Source organism: Salvelinus alpinus, chromosome 8 (genome assembly GCF_045679555.1).
Source record: "Salvelinus alpinus chromosome 8, SLU_Salpinus.1, whole genome shotgun sequence".
Lineage (NCBI taxonomy): Eukaryota > Metazoa > Chordata > Actinopteri > Salmoniformes > Salmonidae > Salvelinus > Salvelinus alpinus.
Window position 1 is genome coordinate 35,660,439 of NC_092093.1, and position 27,699 is coordinate 35,688,137.

A 27,699-nucleotide genomic window follows, 5' to 3' on the forward strand; every position below is an offset into this window, starting at 1 on the left:
TGTAATATAAACATTTGTTTGATGATCTGAAACATTTAAGTGTGACAAATATGCAAAAAAATAAGAAATCAGGAAGGGGGCAAATACTTTTTCACAGCACTGTACCTTTAAAAAAAGTAGGGGCGTGGATCAGAAAACCAATGTCTGTGTGAAGTTGCTGGATATTGCCGGGAACTGGAAAACACTGTCACACATGTCGACCCAGAGCATCCCAAACATGGTCAATGGGTGACATGTCTGGTGAGTATGCAGGCCACGGAAGAATTGGGACATTTTCAGAATCCCAAACAGATATAATATTTGACTAAAACATAATAATGTATATAGTCATATTTGTATATGATCAAGTGTCTCTCTATTATGCGTGGGAATACCTGGGAAAAGATGTCCAAAATTAAAATGACTTCCTGGTGTTTTTACAGAGAGAATGATCATAACCTGCTCTACAGTATCTCAGATGAGCACTACATTTAAACGAATGATTACGGTTTTATAACCATTTTTGATTGGATTCTTTTCATTCAAAAAGTGATTTCAAAAATTCAAAATAATATGCTTATACCACAGTAAATTGTAGCAAAAAACGATCAATAACCTGTTATTATCTGTAACTGTAGTAGTAGATTGTTGTGTTAGGGGTTTGAGGTAGGTTACTGGCTGTGAGAGGGACCTCTTTACACAGTGTAAATAATTAAGGAATGTTACCTTAAATATATCCAGGTCCACCAAAACAAGGACATGCCCAGCACCACACGAAGACGAAAAACCCTGTACACTCCTGCTTGAGAATATCACTTCTATATAAACTAATTCACGTATACTGTCTATCTTTAGAGTATGTGTGTAGTGTAAACATGTTCATCTAAAATGTGTCCGTATAGTGTGGTTTCAAATACGTTTTAACTGAAAGCTACAAGGTTTGAGAATGAAGCACAGATGAATCCAATATGAATGTGCTTGTGTTAGCCAATAGATCTACAGACTGGGGGATAAACAAGTGGGCCGGACTTGGAGGTCTAAGAGCATACCAGAAGTTATGAAGTTAAATATTTCTCCTTCGGATCAGTAAGCCACAGAAAGGTGTGCTTGAAGGAGACAGAGGGGTGCTTTGTGCCTCTCAACCAGGTCAGCTCCCTCGATCTCTCTTTCCCATTCCCCCTCCTCTCTCGGTTGCTATCCCTCCTTCCCACTCTTTCGTTCTCAAGCTCCCAGAGTTCACCCAAACCTGGGTACTTAAAAGATGCTATCTCTGCTCTTCTCTTTGCTCCTGGTCATTCTAGCTCAACAGGTAAGAGCTGCGACTTTCCTTTTCTCTTAACAATAATGATGAGTTGTGTCTCCACGGTCTCTGATAGGACCAGGCTTGATGTGATACTCAGGGAGAACCAGGAAAAGGTGTTGACAACAAACCATAGAGAAAGGGGGTAGGGTTGATCTCAAAGTAAGGCATCAGTTGAACAGATGTTATTCACACCTTACAATATGGGGAACTTTTGTTACTTTCTAGGTTAATGTTATCTGAATGAAAGTGTTTTCTTGGCCTTATTTTATATTTACAACTTGATTCAAGGTTTTGTTTTGAATGAGTGGCTAATTCTACAGTGGCAGGGAATTACTATTGAGGCTAGCTGAGTGAGGTAACGTCACAGTAAAGTCGCAGTCAAAGGGGTTCCCTTTACGTCACTTTTTAAAAGACGTTCCTGGCAAAAGAGGGCAAGAGGTATGAGGTTCGCTGTGCTTTTGAAATGAGCGCATTCTGTAAACCTGGTAGAAAGGATTCACATTTTTGGCATAACCAATCAATCAAATGTATTTTATAAAGCCTGTTTTACAACAACAGTTGTCACAAATTGCTATACAGATACCCAGCCTAAAACACCAAAGAGCAAGCAATGCAGATGTAGCACAGTGGCTACGAAAAACTCCCTAGAAAGGCTGGAACCTAGGAAGAAACCTAGAGAGGAACCAGCCTCCGAGGGGTGTCCAGTCCTCTTCTGGCTGTGCCGGGTAAAATTATAAGAGTACGGCCATTTAGTAGAGAAAAGAGTAGAGAAAAGAGTTGAGATTGTAATCAGGGGTTAGGGAAATATTTTGGGTTTACAACGTTTTCCAGGATTGCAAAAACGGGGTACTTTGCCCTTGTCAATATCTCTGTTTTTATTGTCATAAAGAGCATGTCTAAGATCACATGGGACACCAGAAAGGACAAGAAAGTTTTGAGATCACACAGTGCACCAGATAGGACAGACAGACCCTTGCCCCCCACACTCACTTCGCCAAAGCACAGCCCCCACACCACCAAAGGGAAATCAACAGACCACTAACGTACTACCCTGAGACAAGGCAGAGTAAAGCGCACAAAGATCTCCTTAACCGTACGAGCCCGAGGGGGGTACAAAAACGGACAGAAAGATCACGTCAGTGGCTCAAGTCGAGTCTAGCAAAAAAAAGCCTAGCATGTCGTGATGCGCCCTAGGGATGGCATGGGAGCCCCCCGTAATAGGGTCAGAGGCAGAGAATCCATGTGGCGAGGGGAGCCGGCTAGGCAAAAACAGCAAGGGTCGTTCGTCACTCCAATGCCTTGCCGTTCACTTTCGCACCCCTGGGACTGACTACACTCAATCGTAGGACCTACTGAAGAGTTGAGTCTTCAGTAAGGACTTAAAGGTTGAGAGACCGAGTCTGCGTCTCTCACATGGATCGGCAGACCATTCCATAAAAATTGAGCTCTATAGGAGAAATCCCCACCTCCACCTGTTTGCTTAGAAATTCTGGGACAATAAGGAGGCCTGCGTCTTGTGACCATGGCATATGTGTAGATATGTATGGCAGGACCAAATCAGAGAGATAGTAGGAGCAAGTCCATGCAATGCTTTGTAGGTTATCAGTAAAACCTTGAAATCAGCCCTAGATTTAACAGCAAGTCAGTTGATAATGATAATCTGAAGGACCCAAAAAGGCCAATAGATGTCATCTGATAAAATTCCATACATTCCTTGAAAGTTACCAAAATTCCAGTAGTTTACTGGTAAATTTAGAAAGTTTCCAATAATATACCATCCATTTGCAGCCCTAATCATAATCAATGGGCATTAAATTGACTCGCTCCCTTCTTCCATAGAGTTGTACCTTTTTTATATAATACATTTTAAATCTGTGCTATAGAATATCCATATGTTGGAACAGAAATGAATTGCTGCCAGTTAAACTGACCTAAATACTGTGACTTACTGCTAATGTACAAAGGAGCTACTTGTTTACATCTGAGGGCTGAAGAGATTTTTCGAGGGCTCCATGTTGATTTAAACATGGCAATTTCTAGATTAATAAGAAGTCATTGCTGATTATGGAATGAAAAAGACAAAGATTGTAAAGCAATTTACACATCAGGAATGTATGATATGTTGTGTGAATCAAAATGCCAATCTGAATTCAATCACTATTAATACTGATATCATTTATATAATTTTTTGCCTAAGATCGATTTTTATAATTCATTAATGGAATTTGTTGATACTTTTGTAAGAACACCATGTTACTAGTCCTGCATTGTTTTGGTGTTCTTATCTTTTTATCCTTGTTCGTAGCCTCTTGACTGTTGTGAATGTCCTGAATGTTCTACCTTAGGTGACTTCTTGGTGAACTTGAAATTTTACTAAGAATTTACCAAAGGCAAAACTATATGAAGTCACATAAGGCAACACAATCGCAGGCTTTGTTACCTATTGGGTAACGATTAACTTTGACTACATATCCATAACACATTTACAGTATTACACGTCTATAAGCATTTCATTAACACTTTATAACAGGTCCCAACCGCATTATTAAAGGTTAATAAAGTACATCCATAGTATATCTATGGCAGATTCATATCATGCTATGCAATAAGTAATATTTAGGTATCTTAATACAGTAGATGCAACATCACAATGAAAGTGTAGTGTCATCATTATGGCAGTTTTTATATTTTCTATAAAGAGTGCTTCTGTATACCAATGTTAGTCAATACGCCAAAAGGTATACACGGGTTGGCTGACAACATCACGAAAATGATGCCTGCGAATCGATGGTGCCGGAAGCCGTGCGTTGTTGTGATTCTGAACGGTCAGATAGCTAGCAACAATGACAAGAAGCTGCCATGTGGGGAATCGTATGTGGCTCGTTTCAGCTAGTTTTATCTTGTCCTTGATACGTCTTGTTTTGAGGTGTTTTCATGTCAATGCTAATATGGCTAAAGTTCGCTAGCTAGCGAACAAACAACTGTAACGACGTATTTGAGAGACAACAAGTGCTCATCGTGCAAATATTTTTATGTTTTCAATAAACATTTGGAGACTAAATATAGTTTACATGTTGTCAACAACAAGCCAACCCTGTCTGCTTTGGCCAATAGTGGCGCACAAGTCGGTTTTGTTGCTAACAACCAACACACCTATAGGCCCGTGACTTACCTTCTTCTCACCAATTTGCGTAGTTGAGGGTCTAGTTGAGGATCAAAATATAACTCATTAGAATTATTTTCAATCACTTTGGCAAATTTTTCAGATGTAAGTGGTATATTTTGAAAACGTTTAAGTACAAAACTGATAAGACTTGTAATGCCCCCAATCTTATGTTCAGAACCTTCGATTGTGCATTCACCCAATTCATGAAAAATCTACGTTCTCTACCATGAGATCATTTAGTTTAGTCACCAATACATCAAATAACGAAAGACTCACCATTTTTAAGTCATTTTAACTACCAATTGAATCCAATAGCAAAAAATACATGATACACATTTCAAAACTGTTATTTTTGAAGTGCTGAATATTAACAATAGTAGATGGTATCATTTTCCATACAGTATTTTATGATTACTTGACATTTTTTAAAATAATTTGTATGCAATGGCAGGTTGTGAGCATGTTGAGAAATATGCATGTTTTACAGTTTCATTATCCTTTTACAGTAGGACAAATCATCAGAAATATTGGTTTTGTATGACATTTCTGCCCCATGCAACATTGTACAAGATCACCTTTCTATGCAACTGATACAGTACAGTATTGCCTGTCAGCCAACAGTGTATCAAATAAATGTATATAATGAATGGAATATATTGTTATATACAACCCAAGTATTTCAGCAGTGCATTGTACACTACACTATAATTCCAAAGGGCAGCACATAGTGACTCTGTCCACTTTGCCCTATTGAAGCAATGGAGAATGATGAAGTAGTATTTACAATCACATCCATATATGATTTTGTTTTACATTCCAACATAACTTAATGTCCAATTTATACATTTATAGAATTGTACAGTGTTCAGCAGTTAATAAATAAACTATACACATTAACTAGGCACTACATCATTTGGTTCAGTAGTTATTCGTTTTGAGTAGTTTGATTTAAGTGATAGTCGATTATATTGTTAACAAATTACAAGAAAATCATATCAAAAGTAAAGTTAATTTTGAAAAGTAGATACTTTGATTGAATATGTATCCAAATTGAAAGAGTGATTTGGTGCAGTGAACAAGTGACTTTGTGGATTTTTTTTGCTGTACCCAGCAAATAAAAATGTGCTTAGTTTTGAAACCATTTTGATGTTTAGATTTTTTCTTAGAGTTGTGAAAATGTACCACGTACTTGTGAAAATTGCACCAAAGTGAGAAAAAAAACTGTAACAGCCCTACTTCACATCATAATTAGACCTAAATTGGCCATACTGGTTTATAACGCACGCATGAAGGGTCTATGTATGAATTCTATTCAGTCAAAGTAAAGTCAAATCTATTTTCCCATTCATAATACATTGATAGCTAAGCACTTCATGGTAATTAATGCCGCGTTCACGTGCTATCAGAGTTAGCGGAAGCTCCTAGTTCCCAGTGGGAACTTTCACTTGAATGACCCTCCAAGTCGGAATTAAAAGTGGGAAACGGAGAAAATGTTGTCACCCGATTTGCTGAGTTGTGACATTTTACCACTGACTTTTTTCACCGTTTCAACCAAAAAATGACAACAAATAAGTTTGACAATACAACCGTATCAATATGGATAATGTTGCTAGTCTGACCATATTGTTAAGCAAGCTAGCTAACTTTATTATTAGCAATGTTAGCAACTTTATCAAGCTAGCTAAAGTGTCTGACTTCAAAAGCACTTGAACACAATCATGTCTGACTTACCACTTCCCAGTTTCCTATTTCTCACGAGCATGTGAAGCCAGCATACCTGTGTAGTTTGCCACTGTGATCTCTAACATCCACATTATAAGGTCTATGAATTCTATGCAGACATTGTACTGTCATTGCTATTTTCCGATTTATAAAGGTTTTACAAACATGCCTCACATATAAATAAAAGTATACGGACACCACAGATTGTTAAAGGAAATATGAACATTTTATTTACATTTTCCAGATGTAGTACAGAAAACAATTGCGGAGGACATTCCCAGAGAATCTTACTATTGACATTTTTCAGTTTGACTTTTCTTGAATAGATTCATATTCAAACATTCAAATTCAATTCCCCATTTCAGACTCATAGCAATAACTATTTTAGTGAGTAAAATGTAATAACACAAGGTGTTCCCCCTTACTTAGCTACTAATGTAGCTAGCTAAGCCACTGGCACAATGTAAACACGTTAATCATCATTAAACTCATGAAACATGTAGTTAAACATTTTATGTTACTATTTACAGTGTACTTTGGGACATAAAATATTTTAAAATAAGACAAATAAAGAGACAGAAAGCTGTTGCTTTTGTTTTGACTGCAGAGAAGAGGAGAGATGAGCGGTCCGTGACAGCCTACAGTGCATTCAGAAAGGGACTTTTCCACATTTTGTTACGTTACAGCCTTATTCTAAAAGAGATTACATTGTTTCCCCGCATCAATCTACACACAATACCTCATAATCACAGAGCAAAAACTGGTTTTTAGAAATGTTTGCAAATGTATACATTTTTTAAAACTGAAATATCACATTTACATAAGTATTCAGACCCTTTACTCAGTACTTTGTTGAAGCAACTTTGGCAGCTATTACAGCCTCAAGTCTTCTTGGGTATGATACTACAAGCTTGGCACACCTATATTTGGGGAGTTTCTCCCATTCTTCTCTGCAGATCCTCTCAAGCTCTGTCAGGTTGGATGGGGAGTCTCGCTGCACAGCTATTTTCAGGTCTCTCCAGAGATGTTAGATCAGGTTCAAGTCTGGGCTCTGGCTGGGCCACCCAAAGACATTCAGAGACTTGTTGCGAAGCCACTCCTGTGTTATCTTGGCTGTGTGCTTAGGGTCGTACTGTTGGAAGGTGAACCTTCGCCCCAGTCTGAGGGCCTGAGCGCTCTGGAGCAGGTTTTCATCAAGGATCTCTCTGTACTTTCCTCCGTTCATTTATGCCTCGATCCTGACTAGTCTCCCAGGCCCTGCTGCTGAAAAACATCCCCACAGCATGATACTGCCACCGCCATGCTTCACCGTAGGGATGGTGCCAGGTTTCCTCCAGACGTTACGCTTGGCATTTAGGCCAAAGAGTTCAATCTTGGTTTCATCAGACCAGAGAATCTTGTTTCTCATGCAATTATGCATCTATTAAGATACCTAAATATGAGCATAGCATGACATGAATGCACTATAGATTCAATCAAATCAAATTTTATTGGTCACATACACATGGTTAGCAGATGTTAATGCGAGTGTAGCGAAATGCTTGCGCTTCTAGTTTCGACTATGCAATAAAATCTAACAAGTAATCTAACAAATTCACAACAACTGCACACAATGTATACTAATATGCAATGGATATAGTTAATAATAAATTAACATTTAACAATGTGGTTAGGACCTGTTAAAGCAAGTTAATGAAATGCTTATAGACGTGTAATGAATGCATTATGGCTACGTAATCAAAGTAAATCGTTAGCCTGTTAATTCCACCTCCCAAGCAGTGGTCTTTTACCACTGCACCACATGGGGATCCTGAGTGGCGCAGCGGTCTAAGGCACTGCATCTCAGTGCTTGAGGTGTCACTACAGACACCCTGGTTCAATTCCAGGCTGTATCACAACCGACCGTGATTGGGAGTCCCATAGGGCGGGGCACAATTGGCCCAGCGTCGTCCGGGTTTGGCCAGTGTAGGCCGTCATTGTAAATAAGACTTTGTTCTTAACTGACTTGCCTAGTTAAATAAAGGTTACATTTAAAAACCCTACAAGAACCCTGTCCTTCCTTTCTTCCCTCCAGTCTCTATGCAGGGCTCAGAACCATGGTGGGCAGCTGTCTGGTCTGCGAGGAGGCAAGGCCATGTTGGAGAGGAAACAGTTGTGCCAGTGGCCGTGTAAGTGCAAGGCCAAGCCCCAGTGTGCCCCGGGGGTCAGCTCAGTGCTGGATGGCTGTGGCTGCTGTAAGAGCTGCGCCCGGCAGATAGGCGAGGCCTGCAACGAGAGGGACATCTGCGACCCCCACAAGGGCATGTACTGCGACTTCTCTAATGACCAGCCGCGATATGAGGTCGGAGTCTGCGCTTGTGAGTGAACTTTTCGTTTCATATGTTACCCCTTCGGGCTATTCATAAGAGTTAAAAGTCAATGTATGACTGAATGTCTCAAGGTCAATCACTTTTTTTCAGAGGGGGCAGGAGCTGGATTGTGTAATAGGACTCAGCTACTTCAAAGACCTGGCTAGAAACTGTACTACAGCTAAATACTTTAATCCCATGCTACTCACTCAGGATTGTAGATTTGCATAAACCTGTAGTTCCATGGGATTGGTTGACTCATTTACCCATGGTCTCTTTGATCATGAAAAGAACCCAGTAGGTCACACACATATATCAATCAGGCAAACACCCCAAGGCCAACCACACTAATAGAAACACACTAAGACCAGAAGAATGCTGCAAGCAGTGCACAGGCCAGTCAACCGAGTCGTGTTCAGTTTCTCCATCTCCTTCTCTGTAGACTTGATGGCAGTTGGTTGTGACCTGAATGGGGCCCACTATGAGAACGGCGAGGCCTTCCAGCCCAGCCCGCTGTATAAATGCACGTGCATCGCGGGAGCCATCGGCTGCACCCCAGCCTTCATCCAGAAGCCCGCTGCTCTCCTGGGTCCTGCCCCTCTGAGGAGCAACGCACCCCTGCCAGCTGGCCTCCAGAGCGCCCCTGGTGCCTCCAGAAAACACCAGCAGGACACAACAAACATGGCCGCCATGCCAGGTGTGTGTTTGCAGGGAAAACCAGGGCCAGAACCGCCAGCTTTACTGCCCTGGAATGCTAATTGCTGTAAAAGCTGGATGGAAAGAGGGAGGCGTTTTTGATTGCTTTGGCTGGGAAGTGCAGAGGGTGGATGGTGTGGCTGACTGACTGTGGTTAGCCACACAGAGGGAGTAGGGTGGATGGTTCCAGTCATGCACAAACGTCCATAGAGAGAGCTCTAGTTCACTTTCCATCAAAAGCACCAATGCCTCTTAAGTATGCTCCTTTGATATATTTGAGTAAATGTTCGCTTTGCTTGGCTTGATAAACACAAACGTCCTGCTTTCTAGTGAATCTGAAAGGTTAGCCGTCACTAGGTCTTGATGTTTTTGATATTGCCAACACACAAATCAAATATGTTTGCAATCACTGACTTCAAACCTTACAAAGAGGCAATTGAAACCATCTTGACCATCATGGCCCGCCTAAAGATAATTTCTCTCCAACTGGGATATCCAATCATCTTTAGCAGGCAGAATGCCTGAGGGCTCTTGATTCACTCTGAACAGAATGTGCTCTGTAGCAGCATGGCGGCGTACAGGCCGGGTTCCTTCCTCTAGCGATGCCCTTTTAATACTGTAAAACCGAAAGCTTACAGGGATCCTCCTTTAGCCTGGAAGAAGAATTGCCTGATCCAGACCACTCCGTGGAGCCCCTGCTCCAAGACCTGCGGCCTGGGTATCTCAGTCCGGGTCAACAATGACAACGGCAAGTGTGAGATGAGGAAGGACCGCCGCCTCTGCCTGCTGCGGCCGTGTGAGAAGAGCATCATGAAGTCCGTCCAGGTGACTGACCACTGACCAGCCAGGCTCTCTCTGAGAGATGATGTGTTCTGATGGTGATCGGTGAAATGTTAAATAACTGACTTGTACGCCCACAACACCCAGTGATATTTCTAATTCTGAAAATATGACAATGGTCTTGGAACTACTGTATACAGTGCCTTCAGAAAGAATTCACACCTCTTTACTTTTTCCACATTTTGTTGTGTTACAGCCTGCATTTAAAATGGATTAGATTGAGATGTTTTCGTCACTGGCCTACACACAATACCCCACAATATCAAAGTGGTATTATGCTTTAAGAAATGTTTACAAATGAAAAGCTGCAATGTCTTGAGTCAATAAGTATTCAACCATTTTTTTTATGGCAAGCCTAAATAAGTTCAGGAGTAAAATGTGCTTAACAAGTCACATAATTGCATGGACTCACTCTTTTATGTGCAATAATTGTATTTAACATGATTTTTAACTTCTTGGCGCACAGATCCTGATTAAGGGATCATTTTCGTAAACAACCCCTGAATTGGCAGCGCGCCAAACTCAAAAATAATACTAAAAATATCTATAATCATGGAATCACAAGTGAAATATACCAAAACACAGCTTACCTTGTTGTTAATCCACCTATCGTGTCAGATTTCGCTTTACAGCGAAAGCAATCCAAGCGTTTGTGAGTTTATCAATCACTAGACAAAACAGTAAGAACAGCTAGCCCCAAATTAGCATGGTCACGGAAGTCAGAAAAGCAATAAAATTAATCGCTTACCTTTGATAATTACATTTAAGTCATTTAGCAGACGCTCTTATCCAGAGCGACTTACAAGTTGGTGCATTCACGATAATCTTCGGATGTTTGCACTCACGAGACTCCCAGTTACACAATAAATGTTCTTTTTGTTCGATAAATATTAGTTTTATAACCAAAATCCGCCATTTCGTTTGCGCGTTATGTTCAGAAAACCACAAGCTCGTTCTGGTACTGAAGGGCAGACTTCAAAAAAGTGTCCGTAATGTTCGTAGACACATGTCAAAGGTTTTTTTATAATCAATCCTCAGGTTGTTTTTAACATACATAATCGATCATATTTCAACCAGACGGTAAATTGTTCAATTCTACAGAGATAGAAAATGTCGAGCAAAATCCCTCTTGCGCAGGAACCAATCAAAGGACACCTGGTCATCCACTGTCGCGTTTTGATAAATCTCGCTCATTTAAAAAAAATAAAAGCCTGAAACTATGTCTAAAGCCTGGTCACAGCCTGAGGAAGCCATTGGAAAAGAAATCTGGTTGATACGCCTGGAGGACGGGCAAGCAGTGGATTTAAAAAAAAAATGTTTTTTTTTAAGGAACTTCCGGGTTGGAGTTCCTCAGGTTATCGCCTGCAAAATCAGTTCTGTTATACTCACAGACAATATTATGACAGTTTTGGAAACTTTAGAGTGTTTTCTATCCTAATATGTCAATTATATGCATATTCTAATATCTGAACCTGAGAAATAGTCTGTTTACCTTGGGAACGTTTTTTTCCCAAATATAAAAATTCTGCTCCTAGCTTCAAGAGGTTTTAAATGACTACCTCATCTCTGTACCCCACACATACAATCATCTGTAGGTTCCCTCAGTCGAGCAGTGGCTTTTAGACATAGATTCAACCAGGTTTTCCAATGCCTCGCAAAGAAGGGCACATATTGGTAGATAGGTAAAATAGCAGACATTGAATATCCCTTTGAGCATGGTGAAGTTATGAATTACACTTTGGATGGTGTATCAATATGCCCAGTCACTAAGAATATACAGGCGTCCTTCCTAACTCAGTTGCCGGAGAGAAAGAAAACCGCTCAGGGATTTCACCATGAGGCCAACGGTGACTTTAAAACAGTTAGAGTTTAATGGCTGTGATAGGAGAAAACTGAGGATGGATCAACAACATTGTAGCTACTCTCTAAATGACAGAGGGAAAAGAAGGAAGCCTGTACAGAATAAAAAACATTCCAAAACGTTCATCCTGTTTGTAATACGGCATGAAAGTAATACAGAAAAAAATGTGGCAAAGAAACTAACTTTATGTCCTTAATACAAAGCATTATGTTTGGGGCAAATCCAATACATCACCGAGTACCACTCTTCATATTTTCTAGAATGGTGGTGGCTGTTGTTATGGGTACGGTGGGGGGGGGGGGGGGGGGGTGTACACTGGAGTTGCTTATCAAGATGACATGGAGTGGCCTAGATAGTTTGACTTAAATTGTCTTGAAAATCTATGGCAAGACTTGAAAATGGCTGTCTAGCAATGATCAACAACCACCTTGACAGAGCTTGAAGAAATTAAAAAAGATAATGTGCAATTATTGTACAAACCTGGTGTGTACATCTTTTAGAGACTTGTCACAGCTGTAATCACTGCCAAAGGTGATTCTAACATGTATTGACTCAGGGGGTTGAATACTTATCTAATCAAGATATATATATTTATTACCAGTCAAAAGTTTAAACACACCTACTCATTCAAGGGTTTTTCTTTATTTGTACTATTCTACATTGTAGAATAATAGTGAAGACATCAAAACTATGAAATAACATATGGAATCATGTTCAACAAATCAAAATATATTTTACATTTGAAATTCCTCAAAGTAGCCACCCTTTGCCTTGATGACAGCTTTGCACACTCTTGGCATTCTCTCAACCAGCTTCATGAGGTAATCACTTGGAATGCATTTCAATTAACAGGTGTGCCTTGTTAAAAGTTAATTTGTGTCCAAACATTTGACTGGTACTGTATATAAACTCAAATATTTGTTGAACATAACAAGATTCAACAACTGAGACAAACTGAACAAGTTCCACAGACATGTGATTAACAGAAATGGAATGTGTCCCTGAACAAAGGGGGGTCAAAATCAAAAGTAACAGTCAGTATCTGGTGTGGCCACCAGCTGCATTAAGTACTGCAGTGCATCTCCTCCTCATGGACTGCACCAGATTTGTCAGTTCTTGCTGTGAGATGTCACCCCACTCTTCCACCAAGGCACCTGCAAGTTCCCGGACATTTCTGGGGGGAATGGCCCTAGCCGACACCCTTCGATCCAACAGGTCCCAGACGTGCTCAATGGGATTGAGATCCGGGCTCTTCACTGGCCATGGCAGAACACTGACATTCCTGTCTTGCAGGAAATCATGCTGGAGGGTCATGTCAGGATGAGCCTGCAGGAAGGGTACAACATGAGGATGATGTCTTCCCTGTAACGCACAGCGTTGAGATTGCCTGCAATGACAACAAGCTCAGTCCGATGATGGTGTGACACACCGCCCCAGACCATGACGGACCCTCCACCTCCAAATCGATCTCGCTCCAGAGCACAGGCCTGTGTAACGCTCATTCCTTCGACGATAACGCAAATCCGACCATCACCTCTGGTGAGACAAAACCCCGACTCGTCAGTGAAGAGCACTTTTTGCCAGTCCTGTCTGGTCCAGCAACGGTGGGTTTGTGCCCATAGGCGACGTTGTTGCCGATGATGTCTGGTGAGGACCTGCCTTACAACAGGCCTACAAGCCCTCAGTCCAGCCTCTCTCAGCCTATTGCGGACAGTCTGAGCACTGATGGAGGGATTGTGCGTTCGTGGTGTAACTCGGGCAATTGTTGCCATCCTGTACCTGTCCGCAGGTGTGATGTTCGGATGTACCGATCCTGTGCAGGTGTTGTTACACGTGGTCTGCCACTGCGAGGGCAATCAGCTGTCCGTCCTGTAGCGCTGTCTTAGGCGTCTCACAGTACGGACATTGCAACTTATTGCCCTGGCCACATCTGCAGTCCCCATGCAGTCCCAACGTGCCTAAGGCACGTTCACACAGATGAGCAGGGACCCTGGGAATCTTTCTTTAGGTGTTTTTCCAGAGTCAGTAAAAAGGCCTCTTTAGTGTCCTAAGTTTTCATAACTGTGACCGTAATTGCCTACCGTCTGTAAGCTGTTAGTGTCTTAACGACCGTTCCACAGGTGCATGTTCATTAATTGTTTATGGTTCATTGAACAAGCATGGAAAACAGTGTTTAAACCCTTTACAATGAGTTTATATCCATTTTGATATAGTATTTTGTGTAGATCTTTAACAAATCAATTTTAATTTCACTTTGTAGCACAACAAAATGTGGAAAAAGTCAAGGAGTGTCAATTCTTTCTGAAGGCACTGTATGTTCACAAAAGGAGAGCAGAAGAAGTATGATAGGGTTTCTATCAATCTATCATATGACAAGAGAAGATTTAACTATGTCCCTTTTCCCTCTAGATGCTGAGAGGAAAGACATGTAAGCCCAAGTTCCAGGCTAAGAAAGCAGAGAAGCTGACCCTGTCTGGGTGCACTAGCACCAAGAGTTTCAAACCCACTTACTGTGGCATCTGCACTGACAAGCGCTGTTGCGTCCCCAACAAATCCAAAATGGTGACCATCAACTTCAAGTGCAAGGGCGGCTCCAACGTGCGCTGGAAAATGCAGTGGATAACGTCCTGCGTGTGCCAGAGGAAGTGTAATGACCCTGGGGACATGTTCGCAGAGCTACGCTTCCTCTAGCACCTTCTCCAGCATCTATAATCAACCTCAGAGCCATGTCCATGCCCACAGACTAACACAGGCCTGGCCTAATCTGCCTCTGGCTCCGTGCTGCCCGAGTCATGGTATTTCGGCCTGGCCATGAAGTGCTACTAAACAGTGCCTGTGTTCTCTGGCGATGTGCCAATGGGCTGGTATGGAAAGTTTAAAACGTGGAACCTCAACTCATGAAGACTGGAGAGAAACAACTTGTTCTGGGTATATTGCTTGACAATTAACATGAAAGGAAATGTAATGTAAGTGATCACAATGTGGGGTTAGACCTCAATTCTATAGTTTTTACAGTACCTCATTATACAATAAGGCTGTGAGTGAGGCCATTAGTGGCAACAGGGATAGATAGAGCAAACATGTTCTGGGTCAATCTTAATGAATCTTTGTAGCGATCCACTGATTATACCCCTTATCAACATAAAACACTGTTGTACCAGCTGAATCACAATACATCTTCCTACAAGTTAATTCTCAACCAAGTTTGCACCACAATACCTCATACAATCTCATGTCCACTCTGATTCACTAGAAATTTAGATTCAGAATCAATAAAATTAATTGTTATTATTTTTTTGTATTTTCCCCTGTGTTGTTGACCCTTTTCAAGGCATACATATTCATAACTCAGTTATTAATTGTAATTTATTTTTAACGGATAAGGAATATCATTTAGACACAGGTAAGAAATCCTTTGTAACTTATAAAAAATAAATAAATAAACCAAGTTATCAAATTACAGTACTATTTTCTGCTACAAACACGCTCCACTATGTGTAGTCTGCTAGTGCGAACACACAGACAGAGGACCTTCATGTGGCGATGTTGAGCCTGGCAGCGTCAGGCATAAGTCTGTCCTTGGTGGCATCCAGCTGACTGTACTCTTCTATCAGAGAGGAGAGGGAGGAGATAGCCTCCGTGAAGCAGCCCTGCTCCATCCCGTCCACATGCAGGTAGTGATGCATGTGAGCCTGTCAAAACAATCCATCGTGTCAGACAAGAATATACTCCACACTGATTGCAAGAGGGGGAAAAAAACTGATTGGGAAAATACAGGTGCCTACAACCCTGCTTAGAGAACATTAACTGTTGGTCTTTCCTTAGTATAACTCTGGTATTGTCCACTGTGAAATAGAAATGGGTCTTTTTGCTGTCTTTAACCCTCAATCTTCTGGACCGTAAACACTTATTTTGCAACAGAGTTTTGGATTGTTGCGATTGAAGATTAGGATGTACCTTCTTCCTGTAGAGCTTGGTGAAGCGGTCTCGGAGCTCCATGAAGGTGAGTTTGACACAGGTATTGTTGGCCAGGGCTAGTAGTGAGTGGGAGTGACCCACAGGGGGCACAGAACACAGGCCTGTCTTCCATCCCTCCTGATTCCATGACACAAAAGGCAGCATGGGCTTCAGTCTGAAAGGAAGAAGGAAAGGAGAATAAATGCTGCTTTTCTGTGAAGACGGATAGGATCTGCTTTTTCTTCTCAATGGAGAATATTCATTAAAAGTGCATTTTAGGCTCTGGGAAAATCAGCCCACAGGGTGTTTTTTTTTAATTTTAATTTTTTATACTTAGTCACAAGAAATCCATTAAGACCAGGGTCTCATTTTCAAAAGGTGCCCTGAACACAGCAATACAACAAAATGATCACTCTAACAAAGACAAAAAAAAATAAAAAAATTAAGGTTACAACATTACAAACACAACAATTTCTTCTTCAAAAAATATATATACAACTCTCATTCAACACATCTAATACTAGAGTAGAAAACTGCCATGGCGGCACCGGGGAATCAAGATGCAAAGAGTTCTGCAGGCTATTCCAAGAATGGGGACCATTAAAACGGAACGCGTATCTACCTAGATCGGTACGGAGTCGGACTAGTGGAATCTCGAGTTCACCACCCCTATGAATGGGTTTGGTGTCTCACTTTTTTTTCCTCCCCTGTGAAGTTAAGTAGGTTGCAAGCTTTTTCAGCAGAGCTTTGTAAACAAAAAGGAACTAATGAAGTGCTCTATGGGACTTTAGTGAGCATCAGCCGACCTTCTTATACAGGATGCAGTGATGAGTACTAAACCAGTCACCTGTGATAAAGCAAAGTGCTCTATGGTTGACTGCATCCGAAGGTTTTAAAGTGGTGTCTGCTGCAATTTGATAAATGGTGTCACCATAGTCCAAAACTGTCAGGAAAGTTGATTTTAAAACCAGTTTCCTGCTGTTTAGAGAGAGGCAAGATATATTTCTAAAAAAAGAAGCCCACTTTAAATCTTAGCTTTTTAACTAGCTCATCATGGTTTTTTTAACATGAGATCTTTAATAATCCAAAACGGCCAGACATTTATTGGCGGGAACACACACGATGAGAGAATCATCCAATGAGTAAATACTGTATGTAGTCCACCGGAGACATTTTTTGCATGAATTAGAGAACATATATTTAGATTTGCCCGAATTAAGTCAACAAGGGCTTTCTGTAATGTACTGTAACAAAATCAGATTGCAGCTCTAACATAGCTTGGTCAACAGTTGGTGCAAATGGCGTACATAACCGTATCGTCTGCATACAGATTCGTATTACAGGAGATTACAGATCCCAGACACTGAAGCAACCCATATATCCAGGGCTGACTTTAAAATGGTATCTTTGTGTGCAGGCTAATTCAACAACCAAGGTGAATAATACTGTCGCTATCTAAAGCCACTAAACGTGCCACGAGGTCTCTGTGCTCCAGATTTCCTCTCCTGATTTAGATGGTGGTCACACACGCAAGTATGTGCTCTCATAGAAGCTCCTGTTTCTGTTGCTCTTGACAACATGCCACGTGAAAAAGGTCTCTGCAGGGAGGGAAGAAGGTGGGAGCTGAATGGGCCAGTCATGAATCAGGGGCGTCTGTACTGGAGCACAAACACACGGCGGTGAATGGGAACACTATTTGAGAGTGAGCAGTCGGGAAGGTCATCTCTGGGTCTTATGAGTAGTTATGATGCTGGGTGAACTGGCAGCCCTTTTCATTCGAGACGGGGGAGGGGAGGATAGTGCTCAAAGTCATTTCCCCCGTGGGGATCAATGAAGAATGGATCGTTCCATGTCATTTCAGCAAGCCACGACACCCACTATCTCAGATTGTTCTAAAGTTTGGTCCAACTCAGATGTTGCGTACTACACTGAACAAAAATATAAATGCAACATGTAAATGTTCTGGTCCCATGTTTCATGAGCTGAAATAAAAGATCCCAGAAATGTTCCATATGTACAAAAAGCTTATTTCTCTCAAATTTTGTGGACAAATTAGTTAACATCCCTGTTAGTGAGCATTTTATCCTTTGTCAAGATACACCACACCTGCCAGGTAGATGGACTATCAAGAAGCTGATTAAACAGCATGAACATTACACAGGTAATGATCATGGGGACAATAAAAGGACACTTTAAAATGTACAGTTTTATCACGCAACACTATGCCACAGATGTTACAAGTTGAGGGTGCGCGCAATTGGCATGCAGACTGCAGGAATGTCCATCAGAGCTGTATCCAGAGAATTGAATGAGCCGCCTCCAATGTCATTTTAGAGAATTTGGCAGTAGGTCCAACAGGCCTCACAACCACATGTAACCACGCCAGCCCAGGAACTCCACATCTGGCTTCTTCACCTGCGTGATCGTCAGAGGGGGAGGGCGGGGTGCTGAGGAGTATTTCTGTCTGTAATAAAACACTTTTTTGGAGAAAAAACTATTCTGATTGGCTGGGCCTGGCTCCACAGTGGGTGGGCCTATGCCCTCCCAGGCCCACCCATGGCTGCGCCCCTGCCCAATCATGTGAAATCCATAGATTAGGGCCTAATACATTTATTTAAATTGACTGATTTCCTTATATGAACTGTAACTCAGCAAAATTGTTGTATTTCTATTTTTGTTCAGTATATACACAGTACCAGTATGAGGGCATTTTCTGTTAAACCTTACCAATGCTTGTGCACTAAAATATCCTTCTTTAAGCATAGGCATTGGGCTTGAGTTTGTTAAAGAAACTAAGTTATATAAGATAGAAAAGTACGTTTTGCATTAATAGAGGCCTGTGTGTGAAGTACGACCCCATGATGTCTGGGTGCTCAGCCAAGACCCGACAAAAACTAACTGGTTCCTCTTAGCTTAACTGGAGACAGAGTAAAGGTTATATCCTGCACACAAGTGGCAGAGCTGTTGTTCTGTTTGGAGCCTGTTTCTGGGCCAAAGATTTATGCTTTGTGTGTGTGTGTGTGACCAGTAGGACCATACATCATCTGGGACGACAGTCAAAGGCGCTTGCTTGCCCAACTTGGGGGAACCGTTGAGCTACTGTTAGAGGAAGTATGTCTGGAGTGACTTCCTGTCACTTTGGTACCCATTGTCCTCACTCAGTTGCGACAGACTGATACAACCTCTCCATTATCGTCTGTACCCTGTAACCCAGTTGTCTCCACACACACACACACACACCCTTGTTTTTGAAAGAAAAGCTATTTTTTTGTCCATTAAAATAACATCAAATTGATCAGAAATACAGTGTAGACATTGTTAATGTTGTAAATGACTATTGTAGCTGGAAACGACAGATTTTTTTATGGAATATCTACAACGGCGGACAGCGGCCCATTATCAGCAACCATCACTCCTGTGTTCCAATGGCACGTTGTGTTAGCTAAACCAAGTTTATAATTTTAAAAGGCTAATTGATCATTAGAAAACCCTTTTGCAATTATGTTAGCACAGCTGAAAACTGAGCAAGAGGACAAGTACATTAGAGTGTCTAGTTTGAGAAACAGACGCCTCACAAGTCCTCAACTGGCAGCTTCATTAAAAAACACACGCAAAACACCAGTCTCAACGTCAACAGTGAAGAGGCGACTCTGGGCTCCTGGCCTTCTAGGCAGAGTTCCTCTGTCCCAGTCTCTGTGTTCTTTTGCCCATCTTAATCTTTTTATTGGCCAGTCTGATATGGCTTTTTCTTTGCAACTCTGCCGAGAAGGCCAGTATCCCGGTCTTGCCTCTTCACTGTTGACGTTGAGACTGGTATTTTGCGTGTGCTATTTAATGAAGCTGCCAGTGGGGCCTCCCACTCTTTCTATTCTGTTTAAAGCCAGTTTGTGCTGTTTTGTGAAGAGAGTAGTACACAGCATTGTACGAGATCTTCAGTTTCTCGCATGGAATAGCCTTAATTTCTCAGAACAAGAATAGATTGACGAGTTTCAGAAGAAAGTTATTTGTTTCTGGCCATTTTGAGCCTGTAAATCAAACCCAAAAATGCTGATGCTCTAGATACTCAACTAGTCTAAAGGCCAGTTTTATTGCTTCTTTAATCAGGACAACAGTTTTCAGCTGTGCTAACATAATTGCAAAAGCGTTTTCTAATGATCAATTAGCCTTTTAAAATGATAAACTTGGATTAGCTAACACAACGTGCTATTGGAACACAGGAGTGATCGTTGCTGATAATGGGCCTCTGTACACCTATGTAGATATTCCATTAAAAATCTGCTGTTTCCAGCTACAATAGTCATTTACAAAATGAACAATGTCTACACTGTATTTCTAATCATTTTGATGTCATTTTAAAATGAACAAAAAAAAGTGATTTTCTTTCAAAAACAAGGACATTTCTAAGTGACCCCAAACTTTTGTACGGTAGCGTACATTCACAAGGTCACGTGCTTTGCAGATGCTTGTATAAGATAGCTTGACTACATAAGGCTGCCGTACTCGTGCGGGGGCTCTCACCCCATTCACTTTGTGAATGGTGCGACCAGCCTCCTTACTGCAATATTGACTTTGGCTCTCCTCATTATTAGTTAAAGGTAGAATTTCCACCACACCAGTCAAAAGTTTTAGAACACCTCATCATTCAAGGGATTTTCTTTATTTTTACTATTTTCTACATTGTAGAATAATAGTGAAGACATCAAAACTATGAAATAACATATGGAATCAGATACTAACCAAAAAACAACACCAATAAGAAGAGACTTGCTTGGGCCAAGAAACATAAGCAATGGACATTTGACCGGTGGAAATCTGTCCTTTGGTCTGAGGAGTCCAAATTTGAAACTTTTCGTTCCAACCGCTGTGTCTTTGTGAGACGCAGAGTAGGTGAACGGATGATATCTGCATGTGTGGTTCCCACCGAGAAGCATGGAGGTGGTGCTTTGCTGGTGACACAGTCAGTGATTTATTTAGAATTCAAGGCACACTTAACCAGGATGGCTACCACAGCATTCTGCAGCGATGAGCAATCCCATCTGGTTTGCGCTTAGTGGGACTATCATTTGTTTTTCAACAGGACAATGACCCAAAACACACCTACAGGATGTGCAAGGGCTATTTGACTAAGGAGAGTGATGGAGTGCTGTATCAGATGACCTGGCCTCCACAATCACCCGACCTCAACCCAATTGAGATGGTTTGGGATGAGTTGGACGGCAGAGCGAAGGTAAAGCAGCCAACAAGTGCTCAGCATATGTGGGAACTCCTTCAAGACTATTCGAAAAGCATTCCTCATGAAGCTGGTTGAGAGAATGCCAAGAGTGTACAAAGCTGTCATCAAGGCAAAGGGTGGCAACTTTGAAGAATCTCAAATATATATTTGGATTTGTTTTAACACTTGTATGTTTCTACATGATTACGTGTGTTATTTCATAGTTTTTATGTTTTCACCATTATTCTACAACATAGAAATAGTAAAAATAAAGAAAAACTCTGGAATGAGTAGGTGTGTCCAAACTTTTGACTGGTACTGTATTTATTGAATATCATGTGAACCATAAAAATTAAAAAAAGGGCCAATTTGCGTGCAATCAATTAGCTTAATTTCTCAGAGATCAAATAAAATTTCAACAAATAAAAATGTTTCAGGAATGCAACTCTTACTTGTTTCTAACTACAGAAGCAATTTCAGGAAAATCTGAGACGGTGCGTGTGCTTTTTGAGGTGGAACAATCCTAGTAGCGCTCTCTGTGTCTCACCTCTCTATGTTCCTGCGGAGGTCCGACACTTGCACGTTGCCACGGACCATGAGGGCACAGGCCAGGTACAGGCTGTGTTTGGGGTCAGCCCGGATCAGCTGGTGGTCTTTACTGAAGGCATCAGTGAACATCTGATCAAGCCTGGAGGTAGACAGAGTACACAGCTAAGGAACAACAATTATACAGAAGGGAAACATGCCATTTACATTTGACTCATTCAGTAGACGCTATTATCCATGGTGCCTAACTAACAAAAAAAGTGCATTCAACTAAGAAATGTGAAATACCACACTAGCTCTTTTGCAGTACACTTAACGTTATACAGGCCTGGACATGATCATTGGCACAATGTGCAGCTAATATATTTCCCACGTTCATCCTGAAAAGAGAGACACTGGAGTGAAAATGAGTTCCTGTTCCGTCTTGTCCTGTACATTTTTTGCCCGTACTGTCCCAATCGCACAACAGTTCTATAACCCCACAACTTTCCTGTCCTGATAAAAATCACCCCCGCTCAATTTAACACACAGAAATCAGAAATAACTTATTCCGTTAGCTGCACTCTGCTGCATGAGTTTCCATAGCAACGGCCTCGTTTTGGCCTCATGAGACAAGAGCGGGGGCTGTTAGCTAGCTACTATTTTGTTGCCTGCCCAGCTGGGTACCAAAACATTTCTGCAGTAAATATATTTTGATTTGTTTCACACTTTTTTGGTTACTACATGATTCCATATGTGTTATTTCATATTTTTGATGTCTTCACTATTATTCTACAATGTAAAAATAAAGAAAAACCCTTAAATGACTAGGTGTGTCCAAACTTTTGACTGGTAACGTTACTGTATAAATAAATGGCATATATTATGCATTATATTGATATTTATGTGAACTGTTGGAATCATAGAAATAAAAAATGAGTAGGATATTCTAATTCTGTGGTTGGTGTTGTTGTCATGAAAGTGAATGATAAAGACCGTATAGAAGGAGTTGTGAAAAGTCATTGCTTCCAGGGGACACGACCCTTTGAATAGAAATGTTATCAAGATTTTAGAATATGCTTCACCTATTCTCTCTGATTCAGAACATGACGTTGTTCAAGCAACATGCTGGCACCACCACTGGCAAGCGCCTGTATTAGAGCTAGTGTTTTCTAGCCAGATATGCCCTAGCCTCATATTACGTGCTAGCTCAATGCATTTAGCTAGCGATTAGCAGCTAAAGCAAAAAAATTACGTGGAGCTTGCTAAGACTAACTTATTAGCAATTGGCAGAGATAAAGAAACTAATAGTATAATACAAAACATGTGGATTGATATGAAGAAGCAAAGTTGAAAGCAGCATCGTTCTTGTTTCTTGACTGCATGGGAATCCTGTTCCCTTGTCAACCTCTAATCCAGAGATTCAACTGATACACCTGGATTTATAACAAGTACTGTTTTATACAGCACAGATCAGAGAACACAGCATGGATAACACAGAGCTTTGCCATTCACTAACTGTCAACAAAGGGCACTTGTACAGAGGGCGGTGGAGGAGCTCCAAATATAATATTCTGAGTTACAGAAAAGTCTAAACAAAACAGGAGTAAAATTAGCAATAGGGACAGCAGAGCAGACCTTCTGGTGGGGATGTTGACATCAGCCAGGGTGTAAAGAGGGGTGAGGCTGGGCACCAGGTAGTGCAGTCGAGGGAAGGGCACTAGGTTCATGGCTATCTCATTCAGGTCCATGTTGAGTGATCCCTCAAAACGAGCTGAACTGCAACAAAAGAGAAACAAACAGTTAATTGATATCACACATCAGACATTTCAGAATCAAGCAGACAGATGCTATCGCCTAAAACAAACAAGTCGTTTTCTTTATTGACATAAATAACCCCTTTAACATTTCAATGACTGCACTATGCAATTACGTTGTTGGTGGTGAGATGCTTTTATTTATTTATTCTAATGCAGCACTTAAATAATTCAGACTTTTCTCTGATTTTTACAGTGGCAGTAAAATGCACTGGAGGAGACCAGACTCCAAACACCTGGGAGGCTTAATGAAGGGAGTCTGAAGTTCAATAAAATGCCTAGTGTCACAGACAGCAGACAGCTTGTCTCCAGTAGTCTACCTGGTGATATTGAGCAGCAGGTTGGCTACAATGTTGTTCATGGCATCAAAAGGCTTCTCGGCTCCACTGACCCCTCCCTGGCCTGAGATGATGGCACTGTCCTTCTTGATCACAGAACCTGGCTTCCCACTGTGGGACATGTGCTTGATCTTGTTCACTATGTCTACCAGTGACTGGAAGAGGAATCATAAGAACGGACAAATGGAAGGGAATTGTTATTTACAACAGTCAGTAACAGATTGTAAAACATGGTCATGCATAATACGGAAATACCTTGCACGCACGCAAACACACCTGATTCTCCACAGGGAGGACACAGTCGGCATGCTCGGTGAGCTCCCGCATGGCCAAGACACTGTTGTAGGGGGAAGTGACGACATCGTCCTCTGCTGAGGGGTAGACTGAGGTGACGATACGACATACCTCGGGGAACTCCTCCTCCAGAAGTTTCAACACACAGGTGCCCAGGCCTGATCCAGTCCCTGACCATCACAGCATTGGACACAACACATCATGGTTATCCAAAACGTTACACTGAAAAAGCAGAAAGCACCAACGTCGTTCATGTCGTAATAATGTGTTTCAGTAGTTATGAGACTATGTATACATTTGTACACTCGAGTCCTCACCTCCACCCATGGAGTGAATGAGAAAGAAGCACTGCAGGCAGTCACAATGCTCTGCTGCCCTCCTCAGCTGGTCCACAATCTGTTCCCTGTAGGCTGAGCCATACGTCCAGTGGCCCACTGCCCTGGAGAGGAATAAACAGGTGGCACAGTTGTTTTACAAATGCATGTTATCAAACATAAAATGTACCTGCAATCGTACTGATGGAAATTACTACTGAGTGCCAGTCTGGTGCTATCATGCCAAGTCCTTGTCACTCATCGTTATGCCATAAGAAATGGAGTTGGCAAGAGCACAAACTGATCTGGGACCAGCCTGGGAAATAACCATGTATAGCCTATACAGGAAAAAAATGAAGAGTTTCATAAAGCAACATTTTGAAGGCATGCGAGATGGCACGCCGCGAGGCAGGCAGGCACAGTCGCTAACCAGTTGTTGCCTGAGCCGGACACGTCAGTGATGAGCTGAGTGCTATCAAACAATTCTCTCAGCGGGCCCTGTAGAATCTCATTCACCACACCCTCCTCCATGTCCACCAGCACCGCCTGTAGCGAAGACATTAGTCTTGTCAGAGGGTGTGAAGCCGACACACAAACATCAAAGTGAAGCAATAACTCGTCACTGGAATTTACCCTGGCCTTCAGGGATTGGATCCTCCCACCAGTGATGTCACAAGATCCCCCGACGCTTCTCCTGGAAATACACACATAGCAGGGAACCACAGGGGTCATTTGAGAAGGCACTCCATTTGTTTGTCTGAATGAACATGCACGTTTCACAGCCATGTGGTAGCTAGGGTTGAATGGATCACAGCAAGAGATTGGCAGGATGGAATTACCTTGAGTCAACATTCCGAAAGAAGCTGCTCAGAGCCTCATCGTAGATTCCTTTCTAAAATAAATAAATAGGAAGGCCATGTTAGAGATAATGCAGCTTAGGTAATGAATAGCCTATGCCATTGTCCAATGGAAACATACCAGTAGACTAACTTCCTGTCCCATTTCACACAAGTGATAAGACAACATGAGGCAAGTATATTTAGGCAACCAGCCTGGACTTTTCCAACATAAAATCAAATATTTAATTATTTCCTTTAAAAAGTATTACTTACTTTATTGACATGGGAATGTTCCCGCAAAGCAAGATCCCAAAACCTGCAGCCCACCTGGTTACCACACTGCCCAACTGCAGAACACAGACCATGAAAGCTAAGGGGATAGTCTGTCATAGAAAATTGTGAAACCAGCTGACCCATGTAAACATTTGCTAGCTCTTCCAGTTTCAAGTAATGATATTCCTCACTCATCAGCCATCTGGGTAACACAACTTTCGCCAACATGGCGCTGCTTTGTTTACGAGACGACGGTAAACAATGAGCTCAAAATAGATAATCTTTGTCACTGATCAAAAATCGTAGAAGACAGATAGACAGTATCAAACAAACTCACCTTGTACAACAACTGATTGTGTCATCACTGGAAATAATAGCAGTCTTCTACGACTTATTGCAACATTATCGTTTACAGAACTTCATATCAACTTTCAGGGCAAATGTACACGAATGTAACAAGACAGTTTTATATCCGCCGCACACGTTTGTCGCATGTTGATGCCGTATGTTTGTCATGGAAACATAAACCGTGGACCAATGCAACTTGTTTATTTCATCATATTCCTCCCTTCAGTTTGACAACGGCTTGCATCTGTATGGCCGAGATGCAATCGCGATGAATGTTGAAGCAATCGAATAAGAACGCGATGAATCAGCACAGAGAAATGTTCCATCAACTTCCATCTTCCACTGTCATCATACGCTAGATGGCAGTACACTGTGGTTGAAATTCATACCTCTCCCTCCTAGAATAATAAACAGGTAAGACCTTATTTATTGCATTCAATATACTTTCCATACAGCAATAGTGGGGTTTTAGGGCCACCTTCTGGATTCAAGGTTTAAAATAAAACCATACTTGATGGTCAAAACCAACTTACTCCGCACAACTAAAATAGTACATCGACAAAACTAAAACAAACTCACACTTCTTCCGTCCTCAAAGTTCCATATTTCCCCACTCAGTCTCTTGGGCCTGAAAGGGTAGCACGGCTCGTGACAGTCTTTCATGTAACTCATTCGTAGAGAAGTCCTCCAATCCCAGAAACTGCTCCACAATGATGTCCGTTTTTCTGGACTTTTTCTCCACTTCGGCAGTGCCGTTGATCACTATAGCCACAAAGACTACAAAGCCCACCTTCTTAACATATATAATATCTGGGTCCTGCTGATTAGAGGCAACCCCTTCCGCCTGCAGTGAAGGCCTACCCACCACCATGGGTCCTTCAGGACCATTCACTCCTCAGCTCTCTTTACAGCCGCTGCATATGATACAGTATGTTCTGGTCAGTGGTGGAAAAAGTACCCAGTTGAGTCTTACTTGAGTAAAAGTAAAGATACGTTAATAGAAAATGACTCAAGTGAAAGTCAGCCAGTAAAATACGGCTAAAATACTACTTGAGTAAAAGTATTTGCTTTTAAATATAGAGTTGAAGTCGGAAGTTTACATACACTTAGGTTGGAGTCATTAAAACTCGTTTTTCAACCACTCCACAAATTTCTTGTTAAGAAACTATAGTTTTGGCAAGTCGGTTAGGACATCTACTTCGTGCATGACACAAGTAATTTTTCCAACAATTGTTTACAGACAGATTATTTCACTTATAATTCACTGTATCACAATTCCAGTGGGTCAGAAGTTTACATACAATAAGTTGACTGTGCCTTTAAACAGCTTGGAAAATTCCAGAAAATGATGTCATGGCTTTAGAAGCTTCTGATAGGCTAATTGACATTATTTGAGTCAATTGGAGGTGTACCTGTGGACGTATTTCAAGGCCTACCTTCAAACTCGAAGCCTCTTTGCTTGACATCATGGGAAAATAAAAGGAAATTAGCCAAGACCTCAGAAAAAAATTGTAGACCTCAACAAGTCTGGATCATCCTTGGGAGCAATTTCCAAACACCTGAAGGTAACACGGCCATCTGTACAAACAATAGTACGCAAGTATAAACACCATGGGACCACGCAGCCGCCATAGGAAGGTGACGTGTTCTGTCTCCTAGAGATGAACGTACTTTGGTGCGAAAAGTGCAAATCAATCCCAGAACAACAGCAAAGGACCTTGTGAAGATGCTGGAGGAAACAGCTACAAAAGTATTTATATCCGCAGTAAAACGAGTCCTGTATCGACATAACCTGAAAGGTCACTAAGCAAGGAAGAAGCCACTGCTCCAAAACCGCCATAAAAAAGCCAGACTACGGTTTGCAACT

At 41.5% G+C, this 27,699-nt stretch overlaps 2 protein-coding genes across 4 annotated transcripts; one reads left to right on the plus strand and one right to left on the minus strand.

The window, feature by feature from the left end:
- Positions 1-1,076: 1,076 nt before the first annotated feature.
- Positions 1,077-15,377, plus strand: ccn6 (cellular communication network factor 6). Of its 2 annotated transcripts, none has more exons than XM_071413762.1 (5): positions 1,077-1,288; positions 8,245-8,527; positions 8,961-9,215; positions 9,846-10,039; positions 14,325-15,377. In XM_071413762.1, the coding sequence occupies exons 1-5, from the start codon at positions 1,241-1,243 to the stop codon at positions 14,604-14,606; spliced, it is 1,062 nt and encodes a 353-aa protein (XP_071269863.1). In that variant the 5' UTR covers positions 1,077-1,240; the 3' UTR covers positions 14,607-15,377. The 2 variants fall into 2 exon arrangements, with proteins under 2 accessions (XP_071269863.1, XP_071269864.1); XM_071413763.1 differs by lacking the exon at positions 1,077-1,288 and adding an exon at positions 4,031-4,153.
- Positions 11,903-26,610, minus strand: tube1 (tubulin, epsilon 1). Of its 2 annotated transcripts, XM_071413760.1 has the most exons (13): positions 26,412-26,610; positions 25,822-26,230; positions 25,485-25,594; positions 25,212-25,264; positions 25,006-25,066; positions 24,803-24,918; positions 24,376-24,497; positions 24,041-24,228; positions 23,747-23,919; positions 23,248-23,388; positions 21,632-21,772; positions 15,873-16,047; positions 11,903-15,607 (listed from the first exon to the last, which is right to left on the minus strand). In XM_071413760.1, the coding sequence occupies exons 2-13, from the start codon at positions 25,844-25,846 to the stop codon at positions 15,449-15,451; spliced, it is 1,464 nt and encodes a 487-aa protein (XP_071269861.1). In that variant the 5' UTR covers positions 25,847-26,230; positions 26,412-26,610; the 3' UTR covers positions 11,903-15,448. The 2 variants fall into 2 exon arrangements, with proteins under 2 accessions (XP_071269861.1, XP_071269862.1); XM_071413761.1 differs by having other exon boundaries at positions 25,485-25,558; positions 25,822-26,609.
- Between the last annotated feature and the right edge of the window lie 1,089 nt (positions 26,611-27,699).

What these genes read in the sequence shown, in the direction of transcription:
- ccn6 (XM_071413762.1), top strand. Translation starts at nt 1,241, where the DNA reads ATGCTATCTCTGCTCTTCTCTTTGCTCCTGGTCATTCTAGCTCAACAG. An exon ending in TGGTCATTCTAGCTCAACAG is followed by an intron (nt 1,289 to 8,244) that starts GTAAGAGCTGCG and finishes TCTTCCCTCCAG; the next exon opens with TCTCTATGCAGGGCTCAGAA. An exon ending in TGAGGTCGGAGTCTGCGCTT is followed by an intron (nt 8,528 to 8,960) that starts GTGAGTGAACTT and finishes CCTTCTCTGTAG; the next exon opens with ACTTGATGGCAGTTGGTTGT.
- tube1 (XM_071413760.1), bottom strand. Translation starts at nt 25,846, where the DNA reads ATGACACAATCAGTTGTTGTACAAG. An exon ending in CTGCTGCTCAATATCACCAG is followed by an intron (nt 23,389 to 23,746) that starts GTAGACTACTGG and finishes CTTTTGTTGCAG; the next exon opens with TTCAGCTCGTTTTGAGGGAT. An exon ending in CTCCGCAGGAACATAGAGAG is followed by an intron (nt 16,048 to 21,631) that starts GTGAGACACAGA and finishes TCTTCCTTTCAG; the next exon opens with ACTGAAGCCCATGCTGCCTT.